We start from the raw sequence: 14,856 nt of genomic DNA on the forward strand, positions 1-14,856 counted from the left end.
TACATGGGGTGTTCAGTGTTGTTAATGGAAATGGTGAAGAGCTTGTAGATTTATGTGCTGAAAAAGGACTGGTGATTGGGAATACCTGGTTTAAAAAGCAAGATATACATAAGTATATATATGTAAGTAGGAGAGCTGGCCAGAGAGCGTTATTGGATTACGTGTTAATTGACAGGCGCGCGAGACTTTTGGATGTTAATGTGCTGAGAGGTGCAACTGGAGGGATGTCTGATCATTATCTTGTGGAGGCTAAGGTGAAGATTTGTATGGGTTTTCAGAAAAGAAGAGTGAATGTTGGGGTGAACAGGGTGGTGAGAGTAAGTGAGCTTGGGAAGGAGACTTGTGTGAGGAAGTACCAGGAGAGACTGAGTACAGAATGGAAAAAGGTGAGAACAATGGAAGTAAGGGGAGTGGGGGAGGAATGGGATGTATTTAGGGAATCAGTGATGGATTGCGCAAAAGATGCTTGTGGCATGAGAAGAGTGGGAGGTGGGTTGATTAGAAAGGGTAGTGAGTGGTGGGATGAAGAAGTAAGATTATTAGTGAAAGGGAAGAGAGAGGCATTTGGACGATTTTTGCAGGGAAAAAATGCAATTGAGTGGGAGATGTATAAAAGAAAGAGACAGGAGGTCAAGAGAAAGGAGCAAGAGGTGAAAAAGAGGGCAAATGAGAGTTGGGGTGAGAGAGTAGTATTAAATTTTAGGGAGAATAAAAAGATGTTCTGGAAGGAGGTAAATAAAGTGCATAAGACAAGGGAGCAAATGGGAACTTCAGTGAAGGGCGCAAATGGGGAGGTGATAACAAGTAGTGGTGATGTGAGAAGGAGATGGAGTGAGTATTTTGAAGGTTTGTTGAATGTGTTTGATGATAGAGTGGCAGATATAGGGTGTTTTGGTCGAGGTGGTGTGCAAAGTGAGAGGGTTAGGGAAAATGATTTGGTAAACAGAGAAGAGGTAGTGAAAGCTTTGCGGAAGATGAAAGCCGGCAAGGCAGCAGGTTTGGATGGTATTGTAGTGGAATTTATTAAAAAAGGGGGTGACTGTATTATTGACTGGTTGGTAAGGTTATTTAATGTATGTATGACTCATGGTGAGGTGCCTGAGGATTGGCGGAATGCATGCATAGTGCCATTGTACAAAGGCAAAGGGGATAAGAGTGAGTGCTCAAATTACAGAGCTATAAGTTTGTTGAGTATTCCTGGTAAATTATATGGGAGGGTATTGATTGAGAGGGTGAAGGCATGTACAGAGCATCAGATTGGGGAAGAGCAGTGTGGTTTCAGAAGTGGTAGAGGATGTGTGGATCAGGTGTTTGCTTTGAAGAATGTATGTGAGAAATACTTAGAAAAGCAAATGGATTTGTATGTAGCATTTATGGATCTGGAGAAGGCATATGATAGAGTTGATAGAGATGCTCTGTGGAAGGTATTAAGAATATATGGTGTGGGAGGAAAGTTGTTAGAAGCAGTGAAAAGTTTTTATTGAGGATGTAAGGCATGTGTACGTGTAGGAAGAGAGGAAAGTGATTGGTTCTCAGTGAATGTAGGTTTGCGGCAGGGGTGTGTGATGTCTCCATGGTTGTTTGATTTGTTTATGGATGGGGTTGTTAGGGAGGAGAATGCAAGAGTTTTGGAAAGAGGGGCAAGTATGAAGTCTGTTGGGGATGAGAGAGCTTGGGAAGTGAGTCAGTTGTTGTTCGCTGATGATACAGCGCTGGTGGCTGATTCATGTGAGAAACTGCAGAAGCTGGTGACTGAGTTTGGTAAAGTGCGTGAAAGAAGAAAGTTAAGAGTAAATGTGAATAAGAGCAAGGTTATTAGGTACAGTAGGGTTGAGGGTCAAGTCATTTGGGAGGTAAGTTTGAATGGAGAAAAACTGGAGGAAGTAAAGTGTTTTAGATATCTGGGAGTGGATCTAGCAGCGAATGGAACCATGGAAGCGGAAGTGAATCATAGGGTGTTGGAGGGGGCGAAAATTCTGGGAGCCTTGAAGAATGTGTGGAAGTCGAGAACATTATCTCGGAAAGCAAAAATGGGTATGTTTGAAGGAATAATGGTTCCAACAATGTTATATGGTTGCGAGGCGTGGGCTATGGATAGAGTTTTGCGCAGGAGGATGGATGTGCTGGAAATGAGATGTTTGAGGACAATGTGTGGTGTGAGGTGGTTTGATCGAGTAAGTAATGTAAGGGTAAGAGAGATGTGTGGAAATAAAAAGAGCGTGGTTGAGAGAGCAGAAGAGGGTGTTGTGAAATGGTTTGGGTGCATGGAGAGAATGAGTGAGGAAAGATTGACCAAGAGGATATATGTGTCGGAGGTGGAGGGAACGAGGAGAAGTGGGAGACCAAATTGGAGGTGGAAAGATGGAGTGAAAAAGATTTTGAGTGATCGGGGCCTGAACATGCAGGAGGGTGAAAGGAGGGCAAGGAATAGAGTGAATTGGATCGATGTGGTATACCGGGGTTGACGTGCTGTCAGTGGATTGAATCAGGGCATGTGAAGCATCTGGGGTAAACCATGAAAGTTGTGTGGGGCCTGGATGTGGAAAGGGAGCTGTGGTTTCAGGCATTATTGCATGACAGCTAGAGACTGAGTGTGAACGAATGGGGCCTTTGTTGTCTTTTACTAGCACTACCTCGCACACATGAGAGGGGAGGGGGAAGGAATTCCATGTGTGGCGAGGTGGCGATGGGAATGAATAAAGGCAGACAGTGTGAATTGTGTGCATGGGTATATATGTCTGTGTGTGTATATATATGTGTACATTGAGATGTATAGGTATGTATATTTGCGTGTGTGGACGTGTATGTATATACATGTGTATGGGGGTGGGTTGGGCCATTTCTTTCGTCTGTTTCCTTGCGCTACCTCGCAAACGCGGGAGACAGCGACAAAGCAAAATAAAAAAAAAATATTATTATTATTATTATTATTATTATTATTATTATTATTATTATTATTTTTTTTTTTTTTATACTTTGTCGCTGTCTCCCGCGTTTGCGAGGTAGCGCAAGGAAACAGACGAAAGAAATGGCCCAACCCCCCCCATACACATGTATATACATACGTCCACACACGCAAATATACATACCTACACAGCTTTCCATGGTTTACCCCAGACGCTTTACATGCCTTGATTCAATCCACTGACAGCACGTCAATCCCGGTATACCACATCGCTCCAATTCACTCTATTCCTTGCCCTCCTTTCACCCTCCTGCATGTTCAGGCCCCGATCACACAAAATCTTTTTCACTCCATCTTTCCACCTCCAATTTGGTCTCCCTCTTCTCCTCGTTCCCTCCACCTCCAATTTGGTCTCCCTCTTCTCCTCGTTCCCTCCACCTCCGACACATATATCCTCTTGGTCAATCTTTCCTCACTCATTCTCTCCATGTGCCCAAACCACTTCAAAACACCCTCTTCTGCTCTCTCAACCACGCTCTTTTTATTTCCACACATCTCTCTTACCCTTACGTTACTCACTCGATCAAACCACCTCACACCACACATTGTCCTCAAACATCTCATTTCCAGCACATCCATCCTCCTGCGCACAACTCTATCCATAGCCCACGCCTCGCAACCATACAACATTGTTGGAACCACTATTCCTTCAAACATACCCATTTTTGCTTTCCGAGATAATGTTCTCGACTTCCACACATTCTTCAAGGCCCCCAGAATTTTCGCCCCCTCCCCCACCCTATGATCCACTTCCGCTTCCATGGTTCCATCCGCTGCCAGATCCACTCCCAGATATCTAAAACACTTCACTTCCTCCAGTTTTTCTCCATTCAAACTCACCTCCCAATTGACTTGACCCTCAACCCTACTGTACCTAATAACCTTGCTCTTATTCACATTTACTCTTAACTTTCTTCTTCCACACACTTTACCAAACTCAGTCACCAGCTTCTGCAGTTTCTCACATGAATCAGCCACCAGCGCTGTATCATCAGCGAACAACAACTGACTCACTTCCCAAGCTCTCTCATCCCCAGCAGACTTCATACTTGCCCCTCTTTCCAAAACTCTTGCATTTACCTCCCTAACAACCCCATCCATAAACAAATTAAACAACCATGGAGACATCACACACCCCTGCCGCAAACCTACATTCACTGAGAACCACTCACTTTCCTCTCTTCCTACACGTACACATGCCTTACATCGTCGATAAAAACTTTTCACTGCTTCTAACAACTTTCCTCCCACACCATATATTCTTAATACCTTCCACAGAGCATCTCTATCAACTCTATCATATGCCTTCTCCAGATCCATAAATGCTACAGACAAATCCATTTGCTTTTCTAAGTATTTCTCACATACATTCTTCAAAGCAAACACCTGATCCACACATCCTCTACCACTTCTGAAACCACACTGCTCTTCCCCAATCTGATGCTCTGTACATGCCTTCACCCTCTCAATCAATACCCTCCCATATAATTTACCAGGAATACTCAACAAACTTATACCTCTGTAATTTGAGCACTCACTCTTATCCCCTTTGCCTTTGTACAATGGCACTATGCACGCATTCCGCCAATCCTCAGGCACCTCACCATGAGTCATACATACATTAAATAACCTTACCAACCAGTCAACAATACAGTCACCCCCTTTTTTAATAAATTCCACTGCAATACCATCCAAACCTGCTGCCTTGCCAGCTTTCATCTTCCGCAAAGCTTTCACTACCTCTTCTCTGTTTACCAAATCATTTTCCCTAACCCTCTCACTTTGCACACCACCTCGACCAAAACACCCTATATCTGCCACTCTATCATCAAACACATTCAACAAACCTTCAAAATACTCACTCCATCTCCTTCTCACATCACCACTACTTGTTATCACCTCCCCATTTGCGCCCTTCACTGAAGTTCCCATTTGCTCCCTTGTCTTACGCACTTTATTTACCTCCTTCCAGAACATCTTTTTATTCTCCCTAAAATTTAATGATACTCTCTCACCCCAACTCTCATTTGCCCTTTTTTTCACCTCTTGCACCTTTCTCTTGACCTCCTGTCTCTTTCTTTTATACATCTCCCACTCCATTGCATTTTTTCCCTGCAAAAATCGTCCAAATGCCTCTCTCTTCTCTTTCACTAATACTCTTACTTCTTCATCCCACCACTCACGACCCTTTCTAATCAACCCACCTCCCACTCTTCTCATGCCACAAGCATCTTTTGCGCAATCCATCACTGATTCCCTAAATACCTCCCATTCCTCCCCCACTCCCCTTGCTTCCATTGTTCTCACCTTTTTCCATTCTGTACTCAGTCTCTCCTGGTACTTCCTCACACAGGTCTCCTTCTCAAGCTCACTTACTCTCGCCACCCTCTTCACCCCAACATTCACTCTTCTTTTCTGAAAACCCATACAAATCTTCACCTTAGCCTCCACAAGATAATGATCAGACATCCCTCCAGTTGCACCTCTCAGCACATTAACATCCAAAAGTCTCTCTTTCGCACGCCTATCAATTAACACGTAATCCAATAACGCTCTCTGGCCATCTCTCCTACTTACATAAGTATACTTATGTATATCTCGCTTTTTAAACCAGGTATTCCCAATCATCAGTCCTTTTTCAGCACATAAATCTACAAGCTCTTCACCATTTCCATTTACAACACTGAACACCCCATGTATACCAATTATTCCCTCAACTGCCACATTACTCACCTTTGCATTCAAATACCTTATTATTATTATTATTATTATTATTATTATTATTATTAATATTATTATCATCATTATTATTAATAATATTATTTTTATTTTGTTATGGCTTATGTACAGATGATGTATGAACATGAAATGGTTCCCAACTCTTTTTCCCCACATTTATTTCTCTTTTTTGTACATTAACATTTATATTCCTAGCTGGAAGTTATTTCCCTCTTCTTTTGCAACAAACTATATTTGTGCTCTCCTTGAGTACTGTACTGTATTCAGTTTGTAATTATTTCACCCTTTGCATATCCCCTTTCTTATTTTCTCAAAAGTGACTCATTTATGCCTTTTTCTTCTAACTCCATTATCATCCTCCATTTCATTCTCCAATATTTATTTATACGTTCAGTCTGCTTTGGGCCCATACAGAAGGTGTGTTTCTCTCCATGACCAGAACCCCATGGGATAGGGGTCTACTCACTCTTGTGTTCATTTTATATTTCTTCTCCCCTATGGTTTATTATAGAAAAGAATTAAGGCATCACCTAGTTTTCCCATTTAGGCTTCAAGTTTTTGACTAACAAAGAACACCTGTTGTAGATACCAGTGGCTTAATTCTGCATGCTATATGCTTTCATGTTTATGGCTCCTTTGTGGGAGAGTGTTGCCTATTTGGTATATTATTAGCGGCCTTGGGTCCCTAACTGTGTATGTACATTGAAAACCATTGATTGGAAAATCTCACAACTGAGATTTTTATGATATCTTGGTTCCAGTTGCACAAAATGTTGTGACAGTATTGTAGGGAAATCTCATCAACTGAAGGCGCTGAGAAACTACAGACTGAAAAATAGAATTAACTGAAAACAACATGCAGTACTTTTCTGTGAGGAAATGTTCCAACTTCCATGTTATAGGGAAAGTAAAGCAAAAATAAAACTGTAAGGACATCTGAACTGACTCAGATCAAAACTGAACAATGTGAAAGAATTTGGAGTATTGATATCTGATGACCATCCTTTTAAAGAGCACAAGGCAGTAGTAGCCTCTTCCAAGAAAACTTTAGGCTAGATCTTACAGACCTTCAAGACAAGAGAGGAAAACCCAGTGATACAGTCTTCAAAGCATTAATAGAACTAATATACTGGAACAGCATGCATTTGTGTACAAAAATCAATTTTGAGGATGGGCAAAAATGCCCTAATTAGAAAGTGTGCAAAGATCTTTCATGTCGTAAGGTATCTAAACTACTTAGAACAACTGATATAACTGAGGCTTTACTTTAGTGGGATGTGACTAGGAGACATATCAGAGATATAATCTTGGATCTTGGAAGGCATGGTTCCAGACCAGCACTCTGGAACAGTTCCTTGGTGACACAACAGCCATGGAATACTGTAGAATATTACTACTGAAATCAAAAAGTGCAATAAGCTCACCAAGAGAAAACACCTGAAGCATCTGGGACTCACCTAGGGCCCAAAACCATTCAACACAACCATTAGAAACAGAATGGGGTGTATAGTAGAGAAATCTTAGGCCCTGGATAAGTATTTACAAAGTATACCAGATCAGCCAGTTAGTGGCTTAAAGAGCATGCATATGAACTGATAACCCATTAATTGGGATTTAACAAAAAATAGCAGATTATGAGTAGATAATAACAGTCGTATGATAAGGCAAAAACGAAGGGGGGCAAAATTAACAAAATTATAGGAAACCAGGGCATGTGAAACGTCTGGGGTAAACCATGGAAAGTTTTGTGGGGCCTGGATGTGGAAAGGGAGCTGTGGTTTTGATGCATTATACATGACAGCTAGAGACTTGAGTGCAAATGAATGTGGCCTTTGTTATCTTTTCCTAGAGCTACCTTGCGTGCATACGGGATGAGGGGTTTGTCATTTCATGTGTGGCGGGGTGGTGATGGGAATGAATAAGGGCAGCTAGTATGAATTATGTACATGTGTATATATGTATATGTCTGTGTATAGTATATATATGTATACATTGAAATGTATAGGTATGTATATGTGCGTGTGTGGATGTGTATGTATGTACATGTGTATTTGGGTGGGTTGGGCCATTCTTTCATCTGTTTCCTTCCGCTGCCTCGCTAACGCGAGAGACATCGACTAAGTATAATAAATATAAATAAATAAATGTTAATGAAGATATAATGTAACTTAATTGAGTATATGCTTGTAATTAATGTTATCATTAATCCTCCCACAGACATTCCGGAGATCCCTGATAACATCAAGAATCTGAAAGCCCTACAGGTGGCTGATTTCAGCAGTAACCCCATCCCCAGGTGAGTTTCCAGTAGATATTGAGACAGTACAAGCAATGCACACCATGCTGTCAAGACTAACATATCATAAAAGGAAAACATTTTCTTTGATGTTGGTATTTGCTGGTTGGTTGCCGAATTCAGTCTTATGCAGCTATGTAACTTTCAATTGTGTAAGGAAGAATGGAGAGGTAAAAATGTTGGCAAGTGAGAAGATGAATCAGGAAAAATACAGGGGGGAGTATGAAAGGAAGGTAACTGAGAGCTTAGATGGAAGTGCAGTGGACATATGAATGCAGCCATGTGTTAATGAAGTGTTTAAAATGCTTAGAGAAGTACTAGTAAAGGTTATAGTCGGTAGTTGGATACAACGTAATGAGATACAGGAATGAAAAGGGCAATGCACGATGGACAGAAGAGATTAGAAATGCTGTGGAAGAAAAGAAAAAGGCATATGGTAGATTGCTCAATAAAGGAGTTCAATAAAGGAGGAGGGAAGAATACAAAATATGTGAGTGGAATGTTAAGAAGCTGATAGAGGAAAGCAAAGAAAGAGTAGATGAAGATTTAGGAAGGAAGTTAAGGGAAAAGTATTGGAATAATAAGAAACTGTAGTGGAAGAAGGTGAAAAAGGAAAGAGGTGGATGTAAGAGTGGAAATGTTGATGTGACAAGTAAGGAAGGTTAATTGCTGAATCAAAAGAAGGGAGTGAAAGGAAAATAGAAAGAGTATTTTGAAGTACTAATGAATGTGGGAGAAGGAGAGGCAGCTGTTGTTACATGAATGTGGGAGAAGGGGAGGCAGCTGTTGTTACATGAATGTGGGAGAAGGGGAGGCAGCTGTTGTTACATGCATGGGCATGGAGAAGGGAAGGAAGAGGATACAAGTGAGGGGACCCATAGTAAAGAGGGAGGTAAGAAAGGCAATAATGAGTCTGAAGGTAGGAAAGGCACCTGAAGTGGATAGGATTATGGCTGAAATGCTGAAGTATGGAGGAGAAAGTGTGATAGAGTGGATGCATCTTATATGTAATTTAGCTTAGAAACAGAGGGTTGTGCCATAAGATTGGGTGAAAGGTCTTATTGTTCCTTCATTCAGAGGAAAAGGTGCAAAGATTGTATGTAGCAATTATAGGGGAATGAGTCTGTTAAGTATACCAGGAAAATTGTATACAAGAATATCAATTGATAGAGTGATGGAAGTGACTAAATGCAGAATAAGTGAAGAGCAAGGGGGTTTTAGGAAAGGTAAGGTATGTGTGGATCACATGTTTGTGAAAAAGATGACCATGGAAAATTATTTAGTGAAAAGTAGGAGGTTGTATGCAGCTTTTATGGATCTGGAGAAAGTGTATGACAGAGTTGAGTGGAATGCTTTGTGGGATGTGTTAAGGATAAATGGTATGGGGGAAAACTGTTAGATGGTGTAAAAGGAGGAGCAAATGTGTGTATAAGAGCAGATAGAGAGCTGAGGAAAAGTTTTGGCATACATGTAGGTGAGGCAGGGCTGTGTGATGTCACCGTGGCTACCTCACACACATGAGGGGGAGGGGGTTGTTATTCCATGTGTGGCAAGGTGGCGATGGGAATGAATAAAGGCAGACAATTTGAATTATGTACATGTGTATATATGTATATGTCTGTGTGTGTATATATATGTATACATTGAGATGTATAGGTATGTATATTTGCATGTGTGGACGTGTATGTATATACATGTGCATGTGGGTGGGTTGGGCCATTCTTTTGTCTGTTTCCTTGCGCTACCTCGCAAACGCGGGAGACAGCGACAAAGCAAAATAAGCAGGAGGGTGGATGTGCTGGAAATGAGATGTTTGAGGACAATGTGTGGTGTGAGGTGGTTTGATCGAGTAAGTAACGTAAGGGTAAGAGAGATGTGTGGAAATAAAAAGAGCGTGGTTGAGAGAGCAGAAGAGGGTGTTTTGAAATGGTTTGGTCACATGGAGAGAATGAGTGAGGAAAGATTGACCAAGAGGATATATGTGTCGGAGGTGGAGGGAACGAGAAGTGGGAGACCAAATTGGAGGTGGAAAGATGGAGTGAAAAAGATTTTGTGTGATCGGGACCTGAACATGCAGGAGGGTGAAAGGAGGGCAAGGAATAGAGTGAATTGGATCGATGTGGTATACCGAGGTTGACGTGCTGTCAGTGGATTGAATCAGGGCATGTGAAGCGTGTGTGGACGTATGTATATACATGTGTATGGGGGTGGGTTGGGCCATTTCTTTCGTCTGTTTCCTTGCGCTGCCTCGCAAACGCGGGAGACAGCAAAAAAAAAAAATATATATATATATATATATATATATATATATATATATATATATATATATATATATATATATATATATACATATATATATATATATATATATATATATATATATATATATATATATATATACCTTGCTCTTATTCACATTTACTCTTAACTTTCTTCTTTCACACACTTTACCAAACTCAGTCACCAGCTTCTGCAGTTTCTCACATGAATCAGCCACCAGCGCTGTATCATCAGCAGAACAACAACTGACTCACTTCCCAAGCTCTCTCATCCACAACAGACTTCATACTTGCCCCTCTTTCCAAAACTCTTGCATTCACCTCCCTAACAACCCCATCCATAAACAAATCAAACAACCATGGAGACATCACACACCCCTGCCGCAAACCTACATTCACTGAGAACCAATCACTTTCCTCTCTTCCTACACGTACACATGCCTTACATCCTCGATAAAAACTTTTCACTGCTTCTAACAACTTGCCTCCCACACCATATATTCTTAATACCTTCCACAGAGCATCTCTATCAACTCTATCATATGCCTTCTCCAGATCCATAAATGCTACAGACAAATCCATTTGCTTTTCTAAGTATTTCTCACATACATTCTTCAAAGCAAACACCTGATCCACACATCCTCTACCACTTCTGAAACCACACTGCTCTTCCCCAATCTGATGCTCTGTACATGCCTTCACCCTCTCAATCAATACCCTTCCATATAATTTACCAGGAATACTCAACAAACTTATACCTCTGTAATTTGAGCACTCACTCTTATCCCCTTTGCCTTTGTACAATGGCACTATGCATGCATTCCGCCAATCCTCAGGCACCTCACCATGAATCATACATACATTAAATAACCTTACCAACCAGTCAATAATACAGTCACCCCCTTTTTTAATAAATTCCACTACAATACCATCCAAACCTGCTGCCTTGCCGGCTTTCATCTTCCGCAAAGCTTTTACTACCTCTTCTCTGTTTACGAAATCATTTTCCCTAACCCTCTCACTTTGCGCACCACCTCGACCAAAACACCCTATATCTGCCACTCTATCATCAAACACATTCAACAAACCTTCAAAATACTCACTCCATCTCCTCACATCACCACTACTTGTTATCACCTCCCCATTTGTGCCCTTCACTGAAGTTCCCATTTGCTCCCTTGTCTTATGCACTTTATTTACCTCCTTCCAGAACATCTTTTTATTCTCCCTAAAATTTAATGATACTCTCTCACCCCAACTCTCATTTGCCCTCTTTTTCACCTCTTGCACCTTTCTCTAGACCTCCTGTCTCTTTCTTTTATACATCTCCCACTCAATTGCATTTTTTCCGTGCAAAAATCATCCAAATGCCTCTCTCTTCTCTTTCACTAATAATCTTACTTCTTCATCCCACCACTCACTACCCTTTCTAATCAACCCACTCTTCTCATGCCACAAGCATCTTTTGCGCAATCCATCACTGATTCCCTAAATACATCCCATTCCTCCCCCACTCCCCTTACTTCCATTGTTCTCACCTTTTTCCATTCTGTACTCAGTCTCTCCTGGTACTTCCTCACACAAGTCTCCTTCCCAAGCTCACTTACTCTCACCACCCTGTTCACCCCAACATTCACTCTTCTTCTCTGAAAACCCATACAAATCTTCTCCTTAGCTTCCAAAAGATAATGATCAGACATCCCTCCAGTTGCACCTCTCAGTATATTAACATCCAAAAGTCTCTCTTTCGCGCGCCTATCAACTCGTAATCCACACGTAATCCAACATCTCTCCTACTTACATACGTATACTTTTTTTTTTTTTTTTTTGCTTTGTTGCTGTCTCCCGCGTTTGCGAGGTAGCGCAAGGAAACAGACGAAAGAAATGGCCCAACCCACCCCCATACACATGTATATACATATGTCCACACACGCAAATGTACATACCTACACAGCTTTCTATGGTTTACCCCAGACGCTTCACATGCCCTGATTCAATCCACTGACAGCACGTCAACCCCGGTATACCACGTCGATCCAATTCACTCTATTCCTTGCCCTCCTTTCACCCTCCTGCATGTTCAGGCCCCGATCACACAAAATCTTTTTCACTCCATCTTTCCACCTCCAATTTGGTCTCCCACTTCTCCTCATTCCCTCCACCTCCAACACATATATCCTCTTGGTCAATCTTTCCTCGCTTATTCTCTCCATGTGCCCAAACCATTTCAAAACACCCTCTTCTGCTCTCTCAACCATGCTCTTTTTATTTCCACACATCTCTCTTACCCTTACGTTACTTACTCAATCAAACCACCTCACACCACACATTGTCCTCAAACATCTCATTTCCAGCACATCCATCCTCCTGCGCACAACTCTATCCATAGACCACGCCTCGCAACCATACAACATTGTTTGAACCACTATTCCTTCAAACATGCCCATTTTTGCTTTCCGAGATAATGTTCTCGACTTCCACACATTCTTCAAGGCTCCCAGGATTTTCACCCCCTCCACCACCCTATGATCCACTTCCTCTTCCATGGTTCCATCCGCTGCCAGATCCACACCCAGATATCTAGAACACTTTACTTCCTCCAGTTTTTCTCCATTCAAACTTACCTCCCAATTGACTTGACCCTCAACCCTACTGTACCTAATAACCTTGCTCTTATTCACATTTACTCTTAACTTTCTTCTTTCACACACTTTACCAAACTCAGTCACCAGCTTCTGCAGTTTCTCACATGAATCAGCCACCAGCGCTGTATCATCAGCGAACAACAACTGACTCACTTCCCAAGCTCTCTCATCCCCAACAGACTTCATACTTGCCCCTCTTTCCAAAACTCTTGCATTCACCTCCCTAACAACCTCATCCATAAACAAATTAAACAACCATGGAGACATCACACACCCCTGCCGCAAACCTACATTCACTGAGAACCAATCACTTTCCTCTCTTCCTACACGTGCACATGCCTTACATCCTCGATAAAAACTTTTCACTGCTTCTAACAACTTGCCTCCCACACCATATATTCTTAATACCTTCCACAGAGCATCTCTTTCAAATCTATCATATGCCTTCTCCAGATCCATAAATGCTACATACAAATCCATTTGCTTTTCTAAGTATTTCTCACATACATTCTTCAAAGCAAACACCTGATCCACACATCCTCTACCACTTCTGAAACCACACTGCTCTTCCCCAATCTGACGTATACTTATATGTATACTTATGTATATATATATATATTATTTTTTTTTTTATTTTATTTTATTATACTTTGTCGCTGTCTCCCGCGTTTGCGAGGTAGCGCAAGGAAACAGACGAAAGAAATGGCCCAACCCCCCCCCCCCCATACACATGTATATACATACGTCCACACACGCAAATATACATACCTACACAGCTTTCCATGGTTTACCCCAGACGCTTCACATGCCTTGATTCAATCCACTGACAGCACGTCAACCCCTGTATACCACATCGCTCCAATTCACTCTATTCCTTGCCCTCCTTTCACCCTCCTGCATGTTCAGGCCCCGATCACACAAAATCCTTTTCACTCCATCTTTCCACCTCCAATTTGGTCTCCCTCTTCTCCTCGTTCCCTCCACCTCCGACACATATATCCTCTTGGTCAATCTTTCCTCACTCATTCTCTCCATGTGCCCAAACCATTTCAAAACACCCTCTTCTGCTCTCTCAACCACGCTCTTTTTATTTCCACACATCTCTCTTACCCTTACGTTACTTACTCGATCAAACCACCTCACACCACACATTGTCCTCAAACATCTCATTTCCAGCACATCCATCCTCCTGCGCACAACTCTATCCATAGCCCACGCCTCGCAACCATACAACATTGTTGGAACCACTATTCCTTCAAACATACCCATTTTTGCTTTCCGAGATAATGTTCTCGACTTCCACACATTTTTCAAGGCTCCCAAAATTTTCGCCCCCTCCCCCACCCTATGATCCACTTCCGCTTCCATGGTTCCATCCGCTGACAGATCCACTCCCAGATATCTAAAACACTTCACTTCCTCCAGTTTTTCTCCATTCAAACTCACCTCCCAATTGACTTGACCCTCAACCCTACTGTACCTAATAACCTTGCTCTTATTCACATTTACTCTTAACTTTCTTCTTCCACACACTTTACCAAACTCCGTCACCAGCTTCTGCAGTTTCTCACATGAATCCGCCACCAGCGCTGTATCATCAGCGAACAACAACTGACTCACTTCCCAAGCTCTCTCATCCCCAACAGACTTCATACTTGCCCCTCTTTCCAAGACTCTTGCATTTACCTCCCTAACAACCCCATCCATAAACAAATCAAACAACCATGGAGACATCACACACCCCTGCCGCAAACCTACATTCACTGAGAACCAATCACTTTCCTCTCTTCCTACACGTACACATGCCTTACATCCTCGATAAAAACTTTTCACTGCTTCTAACAACTTGCCTCCCACACCATATATTCTTAATACCTTCCACAGAGCATCTCTATCAACTCTATCATATGCCTTCTCCAGATCCATAAATGC

At 41.8% G+C, this 14,856-nt stretch overlaps 1 protein-coding gene across 14 annotated transcripts in view; it reads left to right on the forward strand.

Moving 5' to 3' along the window:
- Positions 1–14,856, forward strand: part of LOC139745942 (protein lap4-like) — a 556,451-nt gene that overhangs the window by 111,950 nt on the left and 429,645 nt on the right. For all 14 annotated transcript variants that reach the window (XM_071656641.1, XM_071656649.1, XM_071656646.1 and 11 more), the window contains exon 3: positions 7,922–8,000. In XM_071656641.1, the coding sequence (XP_071512742.1) occupies positions 7,922–8,000 (79 nt within the window). The remainder of the gene's footprint in view (positions 1–7,921; positions 8,001–14,856) is intronic.

This window comes from Panulirus ornatus, chromosome 63 (assembly GCF_036320965.1).
Source record: "Panulirus ornatus isolate Po-2019 chromosome 63, ASM3632096v1, whole genome shotgun sequence".
In the NCBI taxonomy this organism is placed as follows: domain Eukaryota; kingdom Metazoa; phylum Arthropoda; class Malacostraca; order Decapoda; family Palinuridae; genus Panulirus; species Panulirus ornatus.